This window comes from Hypomesus transpacificus, chromosome 7, assembly GCF_021917145.1.
Source record: "Hypomesus transpacificus isolate Combined female chromosome 7, fHypTra1, whole genome shotgun sequence".
NCBI classification, from domain to species: Eukaryota; Metazoa; Chordata; class Actinopteri; order Osmeriformes; family Osmeridae; genus Hypomesus; species Hypomesus transpacificus.
In genome coordinates, this window is record NC_061066.1 from 8,834,007 (window position 1) to 8,854,276 (window position 20,270).

At 49.6% G+C, this 20,270-nt stretch overlaps 2 protein-coding genes across 2 annotated transcripts; one reads left to right on the forward strand and one right to left on the reverse strand.

Annotated features, from left to right (window-relative positions):
• The first annotated feature begins 226 nt into the window (after positions 1 to 226).
• On the forward strand, positions 227 to 12,948 carry lrrc17 (leucine rich repeat containing 17). The gene is made up of 5 exons (XM_047023175.1): positions 227 to 461; positions 5,948 to 6,337; positions 6,545 to 7,043; positions 10,479 to 10,634; positions 12,307 to 12,948. Exons 2-5 carry the CDS (start codon positions 6,062 to 6,064, stop codon positions 12,729 to 12,731), a joined length of 1,356 nt encoding a protein of 451 aa, XP_046879131.1. The 5' UTR covers positions 227 to 461; positions 5,948 to 6,061; the 3' UTR covers positions 12,732 to 12,948.
• A 1,921-nt stretch (positions 12,949 to 14,869) lies between these two features.
• On the reverse strand, positions 14,870 to 19,646 carry LOC124469717 (ras-related protein Rab-19-like). The gene is made up of 3 exons (XM_047023178.1): positions 18,397 to 19,646; positions 16,902 to 17,085; positions 14,870 to 16,200 (listed from the first exon to the last, which is right to left on the reverse strand). Exons 1-3 carry the CDS (start codon positions 18,589 to 18,591, stop codon positions 15,917 to 15,919), a joined length of 663 nt encoding a protein of 220 aa, XP_046879134.1. The 5' UTR covers positions 18,592 to 19,646; the 3' UTR covers positions 14,870 to 15,916.
• Between the last annotated feature and the right edge of the window lie 624 nt (positions 19,647 to 20,270).

The following is a 20,270-nucleotide window of genomic DNA, read 5'->3' on the forward strand; positions in this document are numbered from 1 at the left end:
CAGATGTTTGGAAGAGAAAGAGGCTACTCGAGAAAGCCGACAATGGCCTTATCAGACAGCTTCTTCCTTCTGCCTGACACCACACGCACGCACGCACACACACACTGGAGGCGGTCCAGTTATTTAACAGAGGAGCGGGGGTTGTAGGCTGCGCTGCATGCGCAGAGGAACTATGTAATTCAAAACCAGACACACAGTTTCGTGGCTCCTCAGCCCCCCCCCCCCTCTCTCTTTTTCTATCACACACACACACACACAGCCTGAGAGAGGCAGGCGGGCGGGCAAGGATACAGCCTCGCAGACTCACAGGCAAGCAGCCAGTACCAGGAGCCAGCCAGACCTCCAGCCGTCCAGGGGCCAGTGGAGAGCCCATGCCCGGACAGAGAGCAGGGCACCCAGGACCTACTGGAGCTCGACCAGTCCTGCTGGAAGCCCAGGAGCTGGATCCTCCTCACAGCCAGGTACCGTGCGGGGATGGGGGGTGGACGGGAAGGGGGTAGATGGGGCATGCTCCCCCCAGCTGTTCAATAGACGCTGGGGAACACCATTGCTGGTGGTCTGGCTTCTATCTTTGTCTGTTTGTATATTTTCTTGTTACGGCATGTCAACATGCAGGTTATTTTGTTGTCTTTTGTTTGATACATAAACACTTGGTGGTGAAGCAACGCGTTCGTGTGACAATGTTAGAGATGTGGGCATGGTTTGTCAGAGTTCAGAGTTGTCTCTATGAGGTGCAGTCTCCATGTAACACAGCAGGAGAAGCAGGCAGCTCTTACCGTGAGCAGAGCATGTTTTCAGTTGTTCCAGGTCCCGCTGTGGATTACTGAAAGTCTGCAGAGTAACAGGAGTTAGGAGCTGGAAGCATGCTTTCATCTGTTTGTGCCTCTGTATGTTTTCTGTCTCTTTGTCTGCTTCTCTCTCTCTCTCTTTGTGGCGGTGGAAAGATTCTCTGTGGAAAAGAGAGAAAAAGAGAGCTGAATGAGAGAGATACAGAGAGAGAGAGAGGGGGGAGAGAGAGAAACAGAGAGAGGGGGGAGAGAAACAGATAGAGGGAGAGAGAGAGAAACAGAGAGAGGGGGGAGAGAAACAGAGAGAGGGGGGAGAGAAAGAGAGAAAACAGAGAGAGGGGGGAGAGAGAGAGGGGGGACAGAGAGAGGGGGGACAGAGAGAAAAACAGAGAGAGGGGGAGAGAGAGAGAGAAACAGAGAGAGGGGAGAGAGAGAGAGAAACAGAGAGGGGGAAGAGAGAAACAGAGAGAGAGAGAGAGAGAAACAGATAGAGGGAGGGAGAGAGAGAGAAACAGAGAGAGGGAGAGAGAGAGAAACAGAGAGAGGGGGGAGAGAGAAAGAAACAGAGAGAGGGGGGAGAGAGAGAGAAACAGAGAGAGGGGGGAGAGAGAGAAGTGTGTCTGGCCACATTCCAGACCAATTAGTGGAAGTGCTGTGAGGAACTGTCTCTGTCTAACATCAGGAGATAGGACACTGCTCAAGCCTTCAGCCTGCTCAGCTTGCTCTGCAGAGGTACATGTTTGGGTTCTTGTTGGAGAGGAATTCAATACCTATTAGATCGCACATTCCAACGTTCTGCAGGATGATCAGTTTTGTGTGTTCCATGTTCCACTCCGGGCTGGTCCGGGGAGTGCACTGCCTCACCAGAGACATGGGAGGGGTCAGAAGGGGGGAGGGGGGGGGGAGAAGTCTGGAAGTCTGATTTGCCAAGTATCTATTGTCACTAAATCTTCTGGCAGGTAACGCCTGCACTCAGTTTTGAGGTGAGAACAATCTGGTTCTATTCACTCAAAGGCTTCTCTGATAAATAAGTGTACTTCGGTGGCCATCTCTCTTTTTCATGTAGGAGTGAGTTCAAGTGGTTTTAATTAAGTGCTCCGGACTGTGTATTTTTTTTCTCTCTCTCTCTCTCTCTCTCTCTCTCTCTCTCTCTCTCTCTCTCTCTCTTGCTCTCTCTCTTGCTCTCTCTTTCTCTCTCTTATTCTCTCTCTTACTCACTCTCTAGTTCTGATGAATGTTATGACATTGTGGGGTGGTGATGGAAAACCAGGCTGAGACACCCAGTCTGCTCTAGGGCACAGGCAGCCCCCCTTCACCCCCCCTCTCTCTAGGGCATAGCCAGCCCCCCTTCACCCCCCCTCTCTCTAGGGCACAGGCAGCCCCCCTTCACCCCCCCTCTCTCTAGGGCATAGCCAGCCCCCCTTCACCCCCCCCCTCTCTAGGGCATAGCCAGCCCCCCTTCACCCCCCCTCTCTCTAGGGCATAGCCAGCCCCCTTCACCCCCCCTCTCTCTAGGGCATAGCCAGCCCCCCTTCACCCCCCCTCTCTCTAGGGCACAGCCAGCCCCCCTTCACCCCCCCTCTCTCTAGGGCACAGCCAGCCCCCCTTCACCCCCCCTCTCTCTAGGGCACAGCCAGCCCCCCTTCACCCCCCCTCTCTCTAGGGCATAGGCAGCCCCCCTTCACCCCCCCTCTCTCTAGGGCACAGACAGCCCCCCTTCACCCCCCCTCTCTCTAGGGCACAGCCAGCCCCCCTTCACCCCCTCTCTCTAAGGCATAGCCAGCCCCCCTTCACCCCCCCTCTCTCTAGGGCATAGCCAGCCCCCTTCACCCTCCCTCTCTCTAGGGCATAGCCAGCCCCCCTTCACCCCCCCTCTCTCTAGGGCACAGCCAGCCCCCCTTCACCCCCCCTCTCTCTGGGACACAGACAGCCCCCCTTCACCCCCCCTCTCTCTGGGGCACAGACAGCCCCCCTTTACCCCCCCTCTCTCTGGGACACAGACAGCCCCCCTTCACCCCCCCTCTCTCTAGGGCATAGCCAGCCCCCTTCACCCCCCCTCTCTCTGGGGCACAGACAGCCCCCCTTTACCCCCCCACTCTCTGGGACACAGACAGCCCCGCTTCACCCCCCCGCTCTCTGGGGCACAGCCAGCCCCCTTCCCCGCCACCCCCTCTCTCTGGGACACAGACAGGTTGGAGCTGGGAGGGGTGAGGTCGGGGGTGGCAAGGAAATTAAAAACTCTGCACTCATTCTTTTGCCCTCTCCCCCCTCACTCCCGTTACTCACATCACTCTGTTTCTTCATCCTTACTCTCTCTTTCTCAATCCCCTTCCCTCTCTCTCTCTTTAATCCACCCCTAGCTCTCTTCCTCCCTGTACAGAGTAGCCCTTGTGTTCTTCACTGTCTCATATTGAGGTTGGTTCTTCTCTCCCTTCACCTCTGGTGCCCTGTTGGGAGTTATGGTTCTGGAGAGGGCTGCAGAAGCCTGCTGACCAGGCTGACTAGGCTGACTAGGCTGACTAGGCTGACCAGGCTGACCAGGCTGACAGGTTGACCAGACTGACAGGCTAACCAGGCTGACAGGTTGACCAGGCTGACCAGGCTGACAGGTAGACCAGACTGACAGGCTGACCAGGCTGACAGGTTGACCAGGCTGACCAGACTGACAGGTTGACCAGGTTGACCAGGCTGACCAGGCTGACTAGGCTGACCAGACTGACAGGTTGACCAGGTTGACCAGGTTGACCAGGCTGACCAGGCTGACAGGTTGACCAGGCTGACCAGACTGACAGGTTGACCAGACTGACAGGCTGACCAGGCTGACAGGTTGACCAGACTGACAGGCTAACAGGTTGACCAGGCTGACCAGGCTGACAGGTTGACCAGACTGACAGGCTGACCAGGCTGACAGGTTGACCAGGCTGACCAGACTGACAGGTTGACCAGGCTGACCAGGCTGACCAGGTTGACCAGGCTGACCAGACTGACAGGCTGACCTGCTGACCAGACACAGATGTGGGCCTGCAGCACATCACCACAGAACACTGGCAGTCACCTGTGGTGGGCTGAGGGGGTACTGAGCTGAACGTGCACTGATTTAGATGCATCCTCATCAGCGGTGGTACTCTACACACATAGTCCTGTCCTAGGGTAGTGTGTGTGTGTGTGTGTGTGTGTGAGGGGGGGATGCTATAACAGCGATGCTTGCTTTGACTTCTATGGCTCATTAGGCGCCACAAGTTACACTATGTATCACTGATGTTGCCTTAAACTTGTGTGTCATGTGATTGTAAGATCCACAAATGTTGTGGCCACATTCCAACACCTCCTATTGTATGTTATTTAAAAGCCTTGCTGATTCCTAGGATGTAAATCCTGCCGGTGTGGATATTGGAAGACTGCCCAGAATAACCCCCTCCGTCCGGCTGGCTCTGGTCCAGACTGCCCCCTGGTGGTATCTCACTGCCATGGCAGTCTCTCTGCTGAGTCTGTATGACTCTCTGCTATGTCTATTAGCACTGCTCTAGACCCTACTCCCCTGTGGCCCAGAGACAGCCGTCAGTCAGTTTATTCACCCCATCGCACTTTGACCTTGTGGGCAAGCAGCTGGCGACATCTGCGATCAGCTCTCTAGACCTCCTCACAGGCTGGGGGGTGGCCAGGGTTTTACATGGAACAAAACAGGGGAAAGCCGAATAGAACCTGGATTAACAGGACAGCATGAAGCAGGTTAGAACCTCGCAGAACATTCTGTTAGAACGTTAAACTGGAGAGAGCAGAGCCAAGCAAAGCAGAGGAGGGCAGGGCATGGTATATGGGTGTACATATTATACAGTGACTATATCCTGAATAAGACCACACTGCAACATGGACAAAAACCTCTCCCACTCTGGGGTACGTATATCATGGGGTATGGAGGAGGAGACCTCCGTAACAGCTGAGACCAGGGATGGTGAGAGCATGTGGAGAGAAATTATGCATGCATCCAGTAATTCTGTGCGCTTTAGACTCCAGCCCCAGTTACTACTGAATGTTAGAGCATAGTTGAGTTATGTAGTCATGTAGAACTGTTTCTCACTGGGAGGCCAGAGGAGAAGCCCGAGAATTTCATAAAACTGCTGCATCAAATGAAGATATCAAAAAGCAAACACACTTTGAGCAACACGACCTCTCATTTGTGTGTTGTGCGTTGATCTTACTGGTGTGTAAACAACACATGAAGCTTTCCATATATGAATCTCCACAGAGGATTCAAGACACAAGGGGATTCCTTTGTAACGTTTCTGACAGGACCCATGCAGACACACACACACACACACACACAGCTTCAAACTGAACCACTCCTCATCATTATTAGACTATAAAACTGATTTATGTAGCTTCTGGGAAACGTTGGAGGAAGGTTCCAGCTTTCCTGTGGTTCTCTCCTGGTTGTCTTCCTGCAGGACAGGAATCAAAGGAATGTAACCAACATGGACATGCCTCTTGTGTGACAGGTCAGAGAAAAACATCCATGCAATGTTACAGTAATGACTTTAACCATCACATGGCCAGGTCATAGTCTGAGTTAGGATTTTTCTTCTGCTACGCGAGAGCAAGGTACTGACAAAGGTCCATACTGACTCTGTATATATCACCGTCAGTTTACAGAGTGGATGTATGTGCACTTGCACAAATACACACATTGACACTGGCACATACACACACACAATTCCTGTAAACTTCCTGTTCCTTGATGAGAATGTAAGATGGTTCCATTTGGAGTACCCAGATGAATCATTGTCTGGAGAAAGTAACAAAAACTGCGTAGAACAGGAAGAACACCAGCAGGTTCTACTTAGGAGAACCGGAGAAACGAGGAGAACCCAGGGAACAAAGGCAGGGTGATCGCTGTACCATGACCATGTTTTATCCATCAGTATGTTTCATAGGTTCTCATGTAACATGTATACATTCTTCCTTCTCTCCCTTTTCCCTGCCTTGTCTTTACTTCTCTCCCCCTCCTCTCCTCTCTCCTCCCCTCTCCCCCTTCTTCTCTCCTCCTCCTTCTCTCCTCCTTCCTCCACAAAATCTATACATCTCTTTATGATTCTCATACTCCATATCCTTTCTTACTCCTCTCTCTCTCTTTTCTATGTCTCTCTCTATCTCTCTCTCAGCTTTGACCTGCTTTACCTGGCAGCTTCCTAAAAACACCTCCCTCTGGTGGATTTAGGAACCCCTATCCTCTCTCGCCTCCTCTCCTCCTCCTCCTCCTCTGCTTTATTCCCAGCATGCGGCTGCTAGCCATCCTGGTCCTCCTTCTGGTGCTCAATGGGGCAGAGCCAAGGCGAGGAGCCCGCAATCGGGGCCTGGGCCCTGGACGCGAGAGGAGAAAGACCCGGGGGAAAGGCAGGGCCAGTGCGGTCAAGCGGTTTGCCTCAGACTGTAAGGAGTACACTGAAGCTGGGCAGAAGTACCTGGACTGCCAGGACCGACAACTGACTGCTGTCCAACCAGACTGGCCTAAAGACATTCAACATCTGCTCCTGGGCCGCAACAAGATACAGGTACACACACACAAATCCCTTGTCAAGCCTCTGTGGCTAATACTCTGTGGCTCTGTAAATATCAGTCCCAAAGTCTTAAACTTGTCTTGTATTATATTGTGTAAGGGACAACGGTTTAACTAGCCCAAAAGTTTCAAATAAAGTTGTTTAAATTGAATGGGTCACATTCCTGTGAATAAAGTTGTCTGGTTTTGAATCGTGTCCCAGGTGCTCAGGGACAACACTTTCTCCCAGTTCCGTCAGCTGTTGAGTCTGGATCTCCAGCAGAACGAGATCAACATGATCGAAGAGCAGGCTTTCAATGGGCTGGATCAGCTCACCACCCTCCTGCTTCAACACAACCACCTCCGCTCCACCTCCGAGGAGATGCTCCTGCCCATGCCCAGCCTACGTTACCTCCGTCTCTACGACAACCCCTGGGAATGCCACTGCCACCTGGACAGCCTGGTCAGAACCCTGCAGGTGCCCAGCAACCGTAACCTGGGGAACTTCGCCAGGTGTTCCGTGCCGGCGAGTCTGCAGGGGAAGAAACTGCGTCAGTTGAAGGTGGAGCTACTGTGTCCAGAACACTACCAGTCCCAGAAGCCCCTGGACGGACAGGACAGCCTCCCCAAGCCCCTGCCCCCCAGCAAGAAGGACCATGAGGTCACCACCCTCTGCCACACCTACATGTACCCCAAGCCCCTGCTCGACTGCAGGAGCAAAGGTGAGGTTGAGCGTGTGGAGGGTGTTCCATAGTCTGGTGGTGTTTTTTTTTTGTTTTTTTCATCAACGGACAACAGTGGATCTTCTCTGAGTTTTTGTTTAATTTGAAGCACGGTGCCTTCGCTAGTAAACTTAGAACAGGGACGGCGGTTTGTAATGACTGGTTTCTACATCGGCTGTTTTACCATTGTGCTGACTAAGCTTGTGGTGAGAAGCTGTAATAAATTGGGACCAGGCTATGTCCTGGTTGGGAACAGGCTAAGTCCTGGCTTAGAGGTTGGAAATGTGTAATGTGAGACAGAGTGAATAAAGAGAGAGACAGAGGAGATGAAGTAGGAGTAGAGAGAGAGAGGGAAGGAGGGAGGGAGGGGAGAAGGGGAGAGGGAGAGAGGGAGAGAGGGAGAGAGGGAGAGAGAAAGAGAGGGAGAGAGGGAGAGAGAGAGAGAGAGAGAGAGAGGGAGAGAGGGAGAGAGAGAGAGAGAGAGAGAGAGAGAGAGAGAGAGAGAGAGAGAGAGAGAGGGAGAAAGGGAGGGAGGACCCGCAGTCTCCCTCTGTCTCTGTTCCAGCCCTCACATCTGGTGCTGCAGGCCTGTGGAGATGTGTGTGTAAACGCCTCACAGAGCAGCTATCAGAGCCTGGAGCCCAGAGAGGGCCTCCATAAAGATCCAGTTTCAATATAGTGTTTCAGAAAGAGCCAGGCTGGAGGCCTACAAATTCTGCTCTCATGTCGTGCTGAGAGGGTCGGCTTTAAGTGTGGTTGCTTGTCTTGCTTCATCACAGGGCTATGGAAGGTTTCCATGGCAACGGCCGATTCACAAAACCCTGAAGTGTTCGGACTGGGCTGCATTGTCTGCAGGGAACAGATTCATCTTTTTCATCTGGATGATAGATTGCATGAAACGTCCTTTCAGCTGTGTGAGTGTCATCCTTCACAGCGCAGGGCCTCTGACAACAGCAGGCCCTCTGTGTCTATATGCAGAACTGTATAGTTTGAAGTCAATGAAAGGCCCAACAGTGTGTTCTGGTGACATATAACCTTTCGGCTTTCGTTTATTTTTCTCTCCGGAAAACGTTGAAGTCGATTTTTTATCTGAACATCAGTAGATCTCCTTGTTCACACAGATCCCCTTCCATCCCTCCCCCTCTCACTCCATTTCATTTATATCTGTGTGGTTTGAGGCTTTTCCACTGAGGCAAACCACCAATCTGAGCCCCCTTCTCCTGTCCCAGGGGGCTCTGGGAGTAATCCATCACTAATTACACTCCTGAGGTCGTTAGCCCGGACTGAGGCTCGTTAGGTAACCATGGAAATGGGCCCCATTATCCAATCAGCTATGGGTCTGTGTGGGCAGGGCAGGAACACACAGGTCCCCTCAGCGATTGCTGGAGCTTATCTCCCTTTCCCATCCATGTGAACAGCTCTCACTGGACAACCTTAGGTTCTGAGGGGCTGTGTTTGTTGTGAGACAACAGGCTGGTCTAGGTGGCTTGGTTACTGTAGCTTGGAGTGGATCAGCAAAGGGCCCGGGCCCCCGCCTCCCCTGTGGGCATGATGTCATGTTCTGGTGGATTTCCTGGATGGAGGAGGGGCTTTAGTCAGCAGAATATCAGAATCTCCATAATGTCATAACTGGGAGCTCAGGAAGGAGCGGGAACAAGTTGAGAAAGAGAGAGAGAGACACAAAGACAGAGAGAGAGACAGAGAGAGACAGAGAGAGAGACAGAGAGAGACAGAGAGAGAGAGAGAGAGAGAGAGAGAGAGATAGAGAGAGAGAGAGAGAGAGAGAGAGAGAGAGAGACAGAGAGACAGAGAGACAGAGAGACAGAGAGACAGAGAGACAGAGAGAAAGAGAGAGTCTAGTCTGGCATCAGGACCCCCAGCTGCAGGACGTGTTCCCTCTTGTACAGTTGGCTCCTCTATGCCTCTGTGTTTCTTTAGACACGCCATGTAACTGACGACATCGTACAGTTCCCTCCTCAACGGCAGGGAAGCGATGTGTTAACCTGCCATGTGGACATCCACTCGCGCAGCCCCAGAGAGGAAGTCAGACTGCACATGTGGACATGTCAGCAGCCGCATCTCTCCCCCTCCGCTCTCCAGAGCGAGACAAGGACTAATGTAGGAGCAGATGACTGGACTGTCCTAATGTGAAGGATGAATGTGTTGTATTAATGCTAAAATCACAAACTGCAAAAGGTGCAGTCCAAGATGTGATAGGAATGAAGGAACAAGCTGTGTTTCTGCTGGTCTTTCCAGCCCGGTCTGGTCTGAAGGATAGAGCAGGTGCTGGGTTTAGGAGTCTGTGGAAACTCCCCAGTGCACTCCCACACTCCCATGTGTAGCAGAGGTGGTTCGGTGAGCATACCAATGAAATGAGATAAGGCTCGGGTTGTTTGGCTTAGGTTTAGCGTATCATTGCTGAAACGTGTTTGGTCTCTCAGTGGAGGAAGAGGTGACGCGGGAGAAGGTTGTGTAAAGCACATTTTTCTGTTGTTCATCAGTCATCTCTATCCTTGCACCCTTCTTCCTTTCCTCCCTCTTTCCTTGTCTCCCTCCTTCCTTCCATTCCTCCTTCCTTCCCAGCCACACCAGTGCAGAGAGGGGCTGTAATGACATTTCCTGACAGCGGAGGGATGATTGATGCTGCAGACTGGCCTTTGACATCTCACTGAGAACATCTGCTGCAGATACGACAGAGCTTCATTCAGACAAGTTGTAAATAAACCCTGTCAACGACAGGTCGTTCAAAAGCGCAGCCAGCCGCTACATACAACAACAGACTGGCGCTGCTTTGAAAAATAAACGGCTGAGGTTTTGTGCCGTAGCTGATAGGGCCTGCTCTCTCAGGCTGTGTAACAACATCCTGCCGTGTTCGGATGTGAAGGGACGGGTACAGCTGTGTTCCTAATAGGGGTGTTTTTTTGGGGGGTAATGTTATTTTTATTTATTTTACATACAAAATTGTTAATCGATTTTTAATCGAATCGTGACCCCAAAAATCGATTTGAATCGAATCGTGAGGTACCAAAAGATTCCCACCCCTAGTTCCTGATCACCATCCATGTTTGAAGTGTTAATACAACCTGTATGCATTATCTGAGACCACCTACTTGGTGTGAGTTAGACCACTCTTACAGCTGTATCCAACTCCATCTATGGTAACGATGTTTAGAGAGCAAAGGGAGCGAGGAGGAGGACAAGACGAATAAAGTAACAGAGTGGCATGAGAGAGAGAAAGAGTCTTGTTTCACACATCTATAGTCAGCGACTCTTGTCTGGAAACTGTTAACACCATTACTGGAATGCTAAGGAATCGCACAAAACTCCAGAACTGAGCGTGTTACAGTGGGTTCTTGTGGTGTGTTTAAACATGTACACGTCTACCACCCTGACCCTCATTTGCTTCCTTGATTCCTTTCCTTTCTCCCTCACCAGACCTCAAGACCATCCCTGCAGACCTTCCCTCTGACATTGTGAAGATGGACTTCTCCAGTAACACCATCGGACACCTGAAGCCTAAAGAGTTCCTGGCCTCCAAAGACCTCAAACTCCTCAACCTCAGTAGCAACAACCTGGACCGCATAGACACAGGTAAGACTGTCTGCCTAAAACACAGAGAGGAGGTTACTGTGCTTACCACAAACGCCTCGGACCGTATCCCCTGCCTGTAACTCAAACAGTCCACATGACCCAGAGATCTCCTAGAACACTTTCTTGGCTTACTGGCGGATCATTGGTTGGTCTGGTGGAACAAACTCTCCTTCCTCCTCCTCTTTCTTCTTTACACCTCCTCTTTCTCCTCTTTCTTCTTTATGGCTCCTTCTCCTCCACCTCCTCTTTTCCACATGTGTAATACATAGCAGGCTTGTCCCAGTGTCGTGTTGTGGGGAGAGTTGCTCCAGTCTGCTTCACATTGTCCACTAGCCTGGAGGCCCACTTTCATCTCTCCTTCCACACACAGGGGGGAGGAAGGGATGAGTGTGGGAGTGGAGGGGGGAAATGAGAAGGAAAATAGTGATGTGGTATCTGGAGGGTGGGATGGCTGGAAAGAGACTGTCTGGTTTATTACCCTCTTGGTTGGTTGGTTGGTTGGTTTGGCTTGAATTGATTAAAGTGGAGTTATCAGATCGTCTGGTGTAGAACACATCACAGCAGTAATTACCAGCGCTTGAACACATCCTGAGTGATTTGTAGTTATTGACATAGCTGGGGGAGAAGATGGATGTTTATTTTTGTGAGCGTTTAAAATAATATTCTCAATCATCTAGATGCTAAACTGTAACCCTTCTGTCATCCTGGCTAATGACTGTGTACTGTCAAACATCTGCTCTATTAACAAAAATGCAGTGCTTCCGATTAAATATAATCATTTTTCATGGAGAAACAAGTTAGGGAAATGCTAGGACATGGATTGTTTACATATGTTCTGCTGTAATAAATGATAAGGCTTCAGTGAAGTGTTTCCCCTCAAGCCTTCGAAGCAGACATCATTAGAGAGAAAGAGAGGAATGTGTCTCTGCCCCCACCGCGCCCTTAGTTTCTTATGTTCAACCTAACCCAGTAGAACAAGCCTCTCCACCTCTCTGCAGTGAACGAGAGAACCCCATAACTTCCCCTAATGAGCGGTTTACGTTTACAGTGCCTGAACATTATTACAAGTCAGATTTAACAGTGTGAAAAGCTAATAAGCGCACAGGGTTTATGTATGGAATGTGTCCAATCTGGATACAGTCTGGTTTATATATTATGAGCATCAAAGTTTTCTTTTCTTTTTCCTTTGCCCCCCTTGACCGGTATTCATCACACCGACAGGAAGAAATGCTGCACAATCTCCATTTTGTGATGAATGGAGTAAAGGGTTAGGGTTCTGGTCATGAACAGCATATTTCGGCCCCTCACCTCATCCCTGTCTCCAACAGCTACACTGAAAGGGTCTGCGATACATCTTCAAAACTATACACACAGAGCCATTATCCCCTGGAAGGTTATATTTAGAATGGTACAGTAAAATACTACATCTCAGCCTGCTCCCATGTTCAGCCAAACAGTAGCCCAGTCATCACATCCTAACGGTTAGTGGTTTAGTGTAGCGCTACCCCTCATCTGGAAGTAGAAACAGAAAGGCATCTGGCAGCTGGTGGACGCTGTTTGTCTTTGTGTTGGTATCAACCCTCACAGGACAGTCACAATAAAATCGGAAAAACAGACTTTGAGAATAACCTGATCTCTGTTTCACCACCTCCTCCACTCTTCCTCTCACCAGCTGCGTTCGCCGGTCTGCTGTACCTGCGAGAGCTGGACCTCTCCAACAACAGCCTCAGATACTTCCCCTACGGAGTTCTGGAGGATCTGTACTTCCTGAGGAAGCTGTTTCTGGGGGACAACCCCTGGATGTGTGACTACAACATCCACTACCTGATCTACTGGCTCAATCACCACCCTGGGGTGGCCTACTTCGGCCTGATCTGCTCCCAGCCTCAGGAGTTCAGGGGCTGGCAAGTGGAGGACTACGTCAAGACCTACAATGGTGAGTGTCCCAAGGACTGGCAGTTGGGCCTGGGGGATGCAGAGCAGGAAACGGCTCAGGAGCTGAAGGTGGAGATAGATGAAGACACAGACCTGTTGCCTAGCCCCATTAGAGACAACAGACCAAATACAATGGAATTTGAGATCATGAGGTTGAGCTAAACTTTTTTTTTTACCTGTGTGTGAGAGGGAGAGAGAATAAGAGAGTGTAAGTCATTCAGTCTGTATCAGATCAAATACTGGCAGGATAGGTGTTGTTTCTGTTAGTGTGTTTCCTCTTGAATATTATTATTTCTTTGGTCGAAAAGGTAGGGTTTTACATTTTTTTTGTAAGTGAATTAATTGTCAAACAGTGAAATAAAATGATTTTTTTCTTGTATCTTTCTGGTGAAGTTGAACACACACACACACACACGTTGCATCACTGGGTTCCCAGACTCCTACCCAAGCAGAGCAAGTGTCTCCCTTGAAGAAGACTGACCCACTGCAAACAGAACCAGCTGTGCTTCTCACTGATAGCTGGTGTTTGTTGTAACAGACAACTGATACTGGGAGAAAGCTCATCCAGCTGTTTACATGTCTTACTAAAACATCCAGGGTGAAATCATTCTTGCTTGAAAAATAATCTGTCCAGTTTAATTTCTTCAGAAGTGTACTACTTTTGGAGTAGGAGAATAATCCCCATACAGTAAGATATATGCCTACACATTACAAAACACTCAATACATGGTTGAAAGGTTTCAGTAGTCATAATTTTAAACATCTCCGGGTCTTGTCACAGCTGTGATCGATGGAACTGGAATTCTTCGCAGTCTTCTGGAAGAAACGCACGCCAGGTAATTACGATATTGAAAGCAGACAGTTCTGCACCATGCCAGGAGCATTTATAAACCCCGTCCCCCTCGCCCCCAAATCATCACCTCAAAACTTGTTCTCTCTTTGTTGTGACTACAATGCCACAGAGATCTGGAAGGGGAGAGTGTGCTAAGATTTTCCAATAATTATTTCATTCACCGCTGGTGATTCATGGTAAAAAAATAAAACACACATAGCTTTCATGGAGGATGCTTAAACTCCAGCCAGCATCTGGTAGATCTTGTCACTCTACAACACCAGTCTAATGTAGCCTTCAGTAGAGGGCTAAAACTGTACTAAAAAAGTGCAGTGAACATCAATTAATAATACATAATTTAGTAAAAAATCGACAAGTAGGGATAGTCTTCGTCGTCAAGTCCATAGACTGTAGGTTTTCTCTGGACCAAACATTACTGTAGCTTAGGAACCTCCATGCCATCATGTCAGTTATAAAGTGTAAAACAAACTAAAGATGTAATGAAGCACTGATTCAGTTGTACTTTCCAGTGTAGAAACGTGCCAATAAGAGAGTGAATTGATGAAAGCTGTATAACAGAATGACAGAAAGAATTGATAATCACCAATAATAGCTCTTGTAAAGGTGACTGTTTGTTTTTCCCAGGCCAGTTCGTTCACTAGCCCAGACTTCAGGCTCTCAAGCATTTTAAATCTCTGTTACCCAAGCAAATCTATAAATAATTGTAGGAGCCGGTGTTTGTTGCCAAAGATGGTTATTCGTTGGAAGGAGCATATTTTCATTTGAAAACAGGACGAATGCCAGGCTTCAGCCCTCAGTCTTTAGCCGGGTACACAAGGCTAAGGCCCTTCACAGCCTGTGCCAGAAATAACCGCACCGGTTGGCTTAAGTGTAGGACTGGATGGAGCATGGTGGGGTTAAAGGCCCAGTCCGTGATTTGTTACCAGGATTCTCATTGCCTTTTAGTTCTGGGTTAGCTATTCTACAAGGAAGTGTATTCAAACAGACACGCAGGCTGGAATCAGGCACACAACCACACACGAACAACAAAGCAAGAGCTGGGGTTTGATGTTAAACCAGACAACAGTCTAGTAAATCTTCTCCCTCTAAGAAAGGAAATAACTATGGTTATTCTCTTCTGAGGAAGAGACTTCTTAGTAACAGCAAAATAAGGCCAGTTGAGGAACCCATTTACTGCCAGATTAGATAGATTTACAGATGAACGGACGTTTAATCGGTTGATAGATATATAAAGTGCCTTATGATTATCCCAGAGTAAATACAGCCAATTCTCTCCAGCCGCTCTGTGGATCACAATGCCAACTCCCAGAGTGCACTGGGGGAAGAATGAGAATAATCTTGATCAGGATTATGACTTTGTCAGTCTTCACCTTGGGTATATGTCTGGGCACAGAGGTGAGGCAGGATTGCTAACTGTAGGAGCTGAAGAACAACGACGAATTCGGGGTGACACAATATGCACTAAACGTTTATTTATCAGGGATACTGGAACTCCGCCTCTAAGATCACATGACTGAACACAGCATATCACAGACATTTATCATCTGAGACACATCACTGATCCAGCTACCTCCACACTAAGGAGATTTACGGTTTAAACCATTTCCTGCATCGTCTCAAAGCAGCTTCTGAAAATAATTACTGATTTTTTTATCTCTGTGAGAAGAATTTAAACACTGTTATATCTGTGAAGTTGCCTTCACATACACAATTGTTATGGAGAAAAGACCTAATGGACTGCAGTGTCAAGATTTGTATGGACTTTCATGCCACCAACTGCAGAGAAACCTCTGTCAAGTGTCCATCCCATCACTCAGCCTCTCGTCATAAAAAATACAAAATAAAACTCAAGTTTAGTCCAGGTGCCGTGATTGTAAATTGTTCAGGGAAAGATTATTTCAACAAATCATGAAGAAATCCAGCAGGTCAACACGTTTCAACAAGCTCCTTTGTTCTTTGGATAAACGAGTGTCTCCTGCGGTTCGCTCTGAAACAGACATGACTCAGCACTATTTCCTGTATATCTTTCACCTGAAATACAATCCTACTGGCTCAGTAATTTCAATTCCACATCCTGTTTAAAGTAAAGCTTCATTGTTTGTTGTGAGGTCATATAAACGCAATAGGCTATCCCTCAGCTAAAACTCACCTTGGCAGAGAAGAGGGTGAAACGGTTGGGATTTTTGTTCAGTTAAAAATACAGAGTTTTTAAATAGACACATAGGGAAGATAGTCAAGTTCTCCCTTTGGCCAGATAGGGAAGTTCTCTCCAGACAGATAGAGAAGTTTTTCCTTCCTCTGGAAGTGGATGAATAAATACACACTGCTCTCTAGTGGCCATTGTAGGTGGTTGAACATTGTATTTTTGTATGTGGTCCTTTCCAGCTCATCTCACCCACACAGACCTTGTGTTCCCTACTCCTGTTCAGGTCAGGATTATTTCCCTCCGTTCGTGCTTCCTTCCTTCCTTGTTTACTTCCGGTCTTCCTCCCTGTCAGCAGTCACACTGTTTCTTCTCTACGGAGCCGAAGGTGGCAGGCCCGTTGACGGGTCGGGAGTTGGATCGGAGCAAGATGCGTGTGGAGTCTTGTTCCCCCTGCTGGACGGACAGGCCGTTGCGTGCAAGCAGCTCTCGGGCCATCATCAGGAAGGCCTCCTCCACATACTGCGCCTCCTTGGCCGACGTCTCCAGAGCAGCCAAGATGCCTCGCTCCTCCGCCAGGGAGCAAGACTCCTCAAACGGGACCTCCCGCTGCTCCTCCATGTCACACTTGTTACCTGGGGAGGGAGGGAGGCAGGGAGGCAGGGAGGGAGGGAGGCAGGGAGGGAGGGAGGCAGGGAGGCAGGGAGGGAGGCAGGGAGGGAGGGAGGCAGGGAGGCAGGGAGGGAGGGAGGCAGGGAGGCAGGGAGGCAGGGAGGGAGGGAGGCAGGGAGGCAGGGAGGCAGGGAGGGAGGGAGGCAGGGAGGCAGGGAGGCAGGGAGGCAGGGAGGCAGGGAGGGAGGGAGGCAGGGAGGGAGGGAGGCAGGGAGGCAGGGAGGGAGGGAGGCAGGGAGGCAGGAAGGGGGGGAGGCAGGGAGGCAGGGAGGCAGGGAGGGAGGGAGGGAGGCAGGGAGGCAGGGAGGCAGGGAGGGAGGGAGGCAGGGAGGCAGGGAGGCAGGGAGGGAGGGAGGCAGGGAGGCAGGGAGGCAGGGAGGCAGGGAGGGAGGGAGGCAGGGAGGCAGGGAGGGAGGGAGGCAGGGAGGGAGGGAGGCAGGGAGGCAGGGAGGCAGGGAGGCAGGAAGGGGGGGAGGCAGGGAGGCAGGGAGGGAGGGAGGCAGGGAGGCAGGGAGGCAGGGAGGGAGGGAGGGCATGTTAGTTACTAGGTATAGAAGCCCTAATAAGATCACCTGGATCTAAAGCGTTTCCAAAACTCTTTAATCCCCACAGTGTTCTGCTGTTGTCGTCAGACCGTCCATGTTGCGGTGGGAACGTCTCTCACCTATGAGGACAAGCAGCACGTTGGCCGCTCCGTACAGCTCCACCTCCCTGATCCAGTGAGGCATCGAGTCAAACGTTCCTCGGCGCGTGATGTCATAGGCGATCATGGCCCCATGTGCGCTTCGGTAGTAGCTCTGGGTGATGGTGCGGAAACGCTCCTGACCTGCCGTGTCCCACACCTGCAACTGCAACACACACGCACACGCCTTTCAGTCTCTCTGCTGATTGGTCCCCTCTGAGCTACCCGAGTTCGCTCCTCTCCTTCACATGGTAACAGATGTCATGGCAACCTGGTCCCAGCTGACACCACCAGCTCACCCACATGACCTACCTCTACCATCCCCTCTCCCTCTTCTCTTTACCCTCCTCTCTCTCTCTATCCTCCTCTCCACTACCTCTCCTCTCTCTACCCCCCCACCTCCAGATCACCTGGGTATTATATCCTTGACTTCCTTAAAGATTCAACATTCAAACAAAGTTGATTCTCTTCAGTTATTTTTTATATATTATATTATTATTATATGTATCTATATATTATTATAGTTATTATGTATATATTAGTTTGAACACCGTCCACAAACACCACAGACATGCTAGTTCTCTGGTGACATAGCTGGCTCAGCCGTTGTCTAGGCGATGGAGCACAGTGAGGTGGAGGGGAGAAAAATATGAGAATATTTATGACAAACACAGGCACACCTGCTTCAAGGAGCTGGGGTATATCTCCACAGGTCTGTTTGACTGACACGGTCAATGGATGCGTGGAGACATGCTAGAAACCTAAACACACTACCAACCTGCCTGAAGTGAGGGCTTTGTCATGTAAAGTGATCCGAATAGCAGATCACGTTACTCTGTAACTCCAACAACAATAAATACATCTACAGTCAAACATTGACTGCCACAACGTGTTTACACTGACAAGCCCTTGTAGAACTGCGTGTGTCTGTGTGTGTTAGTACTTGTGTAGGTGTAAAAACGCTTCAGACAGTGACTTACATAGACGTAAAGGCTGACTGTGCCCGTTCAACCCTGAAGATACTATTTACCTATCAAAGGTTGATGATGACATCATTTTCAAGTCTGAATGAAAGGATACATTTCTCACATTCCTGCTTAATGCCATTCCTCTGCCTCTCAGTCCTCTCTGCCTACAAGCCTGTTCCATAGTACTCTAACCATCATAGGGCATTGTACAATAAAACTATCTTTGCTTGGCCCAACCCAGGGCACTACAGCACTAACAGATCAGCAGGTGTGCTGGGGTCACTGGTGACTGAGAAGAGGACAGAGGAAGTAGGAAGCTGTGACAGTTTGAGGCAGGAGAACCAGCAGGACTGGTCTGGTCTGGTTGTTAAGAGTTTAGTGAACAACTGCTGCTGCATCACACAGGCCGTCCATCCAGCACCTCACAAACACCAAGACAATCATAACACCGTTTTGAGATAAACACAAAAACACACCCGTACAACACTTATCTAAGGAGACATTCTGACCTTGACCCTCTTTCCCTCGATGTCCAGTGTTCGCACGGTGAAGTCCACGCCGATGGTGTTCTGCTGCTTGGCAGAGAACGACCCAGACTTGAAACTCTGGACCACACAAGTCTTCCCCACGTTGGAGTCGCCTATCAAGATGATCTTGAACAGGAAGTCGAAGGAGTCGTCCTGCTCAGTTGCTGCGGGCTGCATGGTGAGGAGTAAGTGAGGAGGAAGTGGGGAGGACAGCTGTTGTCACCTGACTGAGGAACCAATGAAGGTGGGGCTTCTGGGTCTGGCCACCAGGTGGATACCTGGCTGGGTTTTTACAGGTGTGCGACTAACAGACTGCCCAAATGTCTTCTAGTACCAGACGTCCAGTGATTGGGAAGAGAAAGGGGAAGAAGAGGATAGCAAAACCAGTTGAACCATCAGTTTCTCAGCTCCAGTGATGAATGCGAAGCTATGTCCACCAGGGGTTCTTCCTTCCTCGCAGAATCAGAATCTCAGCTTGCAGCCAGACTCTCTGTCTTCCTAGCTCAGCTCCAGTTCCCGGGGTCAGAGGTGAAGAGAAACTCAACACTGTCCACGCCTCAGGTGTCAGGAGGGTGCTAACACAAATCTAACACCTTAACAACATAAAGGTGCTCGGTCCAGAGACTAAAGACCCAGTCTGTGAGCCAAACCTCTCTGAAAGCTGTTCAGTCTTTCAGTCTAAACCCTCCTCTCTCTCTCTCTCTCTCTCTCTCTCTCTCTCTCTCTCTCTCTCTCCTTCTCTCCGGCTCCTTCTTTCCCCTGACCAGCAGTTTCGGTGAGGGGACAAAGCAGGCTCAGTTCTCCCCAGCACAGCTCTCCCTTTCACACTGCTCCCTCCTCAGGTGTTCCCTCTCTCCGTCTCCCGCGACGACAGACAGCCCAGGACCATCCAATAATACTCCAGCTTGTCAGCAGTGCAGAGCGAGAGGTTCCGATCCCTCCTGTTTCCCCCCTTTTTATAAGATGTGTCAACGGACCTGCTAATGCTCACTCTCTTTGTGAGAGAACAGCACCATCTGACTAAACCTCTTTTTCCATCCACCTGTCGCCTTCACACCCTCGTCAAAGCTATTTTAACTCTTGTTCTTGCTCTCTCTCTCTCTCGCCCCGCCCACACTGAACCTGTTCAACAACACCGGCAGAGACAATTGAATCCCGCCCTACCTGCTTTGACAGTTAAGACCCCCACCCCCTTGCCGAAACCTGCATTGTGGGATTATGGGACCTTGAGTCCTTCAGAGAAGCACATTTTATGGTATAATATCATACACGCATCCTCTGTCACACTGTCTGCAGTCCATTTAGGGATTTGGAACTCTGCTGCAGTGAACATTTTGTTTCAATAATGTGTCCAAATAGAGACATTATTTTTACTGCATATGTACAAGTAGGCTTACATTAAAGTCAAGAAGACCCTATAGAGCCCATAGATGCTAGCTAGATAGCTTGGCTAATTATAAATCTATACATTAAGCAAAGTACTTGGAAACAATTTACAATAATCTAGTCATGTAAGTAGTATTGTAAATACAGTACCAGTCAAAAGTTTGGACACATTTTTACCATTCGCACTGTATATAATCCTAAATATATGCTAATATTAATAGGTAGGTGGCACATGACATGGCGTAGGAAGGGAAAGATATAGAATAAGGGTCAAAGGAATGGATTAAGAAAGCATCCTAGCTGCGTAGAGATAGATGTTGATTATCAGTGAGGGAGAGGAGAGGGGGGAGCGACAGGAAAAGACAGGAAGGGTGACCGCAGAGGTGAAGAGACTGAGTGAAAGTTTGAGGTGAATGGAGAGGGAGACAAGCATCAGACCTGGGATTTTAGTAACAAAGAACTTACTGTAT

Excerpts from the sequence above, each read along its gene's own strand:
- lrrc17 (XM_047023175.1), top strand. The coding sequence starts at position 6,062 with ATGCGGCTGCTAGCCATCCTGGTCCTCCTTCTGGTGCTCAATGGGGCA. Across the intron at positions 7,044-10,478 it reads GCTCGACTGCAGGAGCAAAG|ACCTCAAGACCATCCCTGCA; the intron begins GTGAGGTTGAGC and ends CTCCCTCACCAG. Across the intron at positions 10,635-12,306 it reads CCTGGACCGCATAGACACAG|CTGCGTTCGCCGGTCTGCTG; the intron begins GTAAGACTGTCT and ends TCCTCTCACCAG.
- LOC124469717 (XM_047023178.1), bottom strand. The coding sequence starts at position 18,591 with ATGCAGCCCGCAGCAACTGAGCAGGACGACTCCTTCGACTTCCTGTTC. Across the intron at positions 17,086-18,396 it reads TCGAGGGAAAGAGGGTCAAG|TTGCAGGTGTGGGACACGGC; the intron begins GTCAGAATGTCT and ends TGTGTGTTGCAG. Across the intron at positions 16,201-16,901 it reads CGTGCTGCTTGTCCTCATAG|GTAACAAGTGTGACATGGAG; the intron begins GTGAGAGACGTT and ends CTCCCTCCCCAG.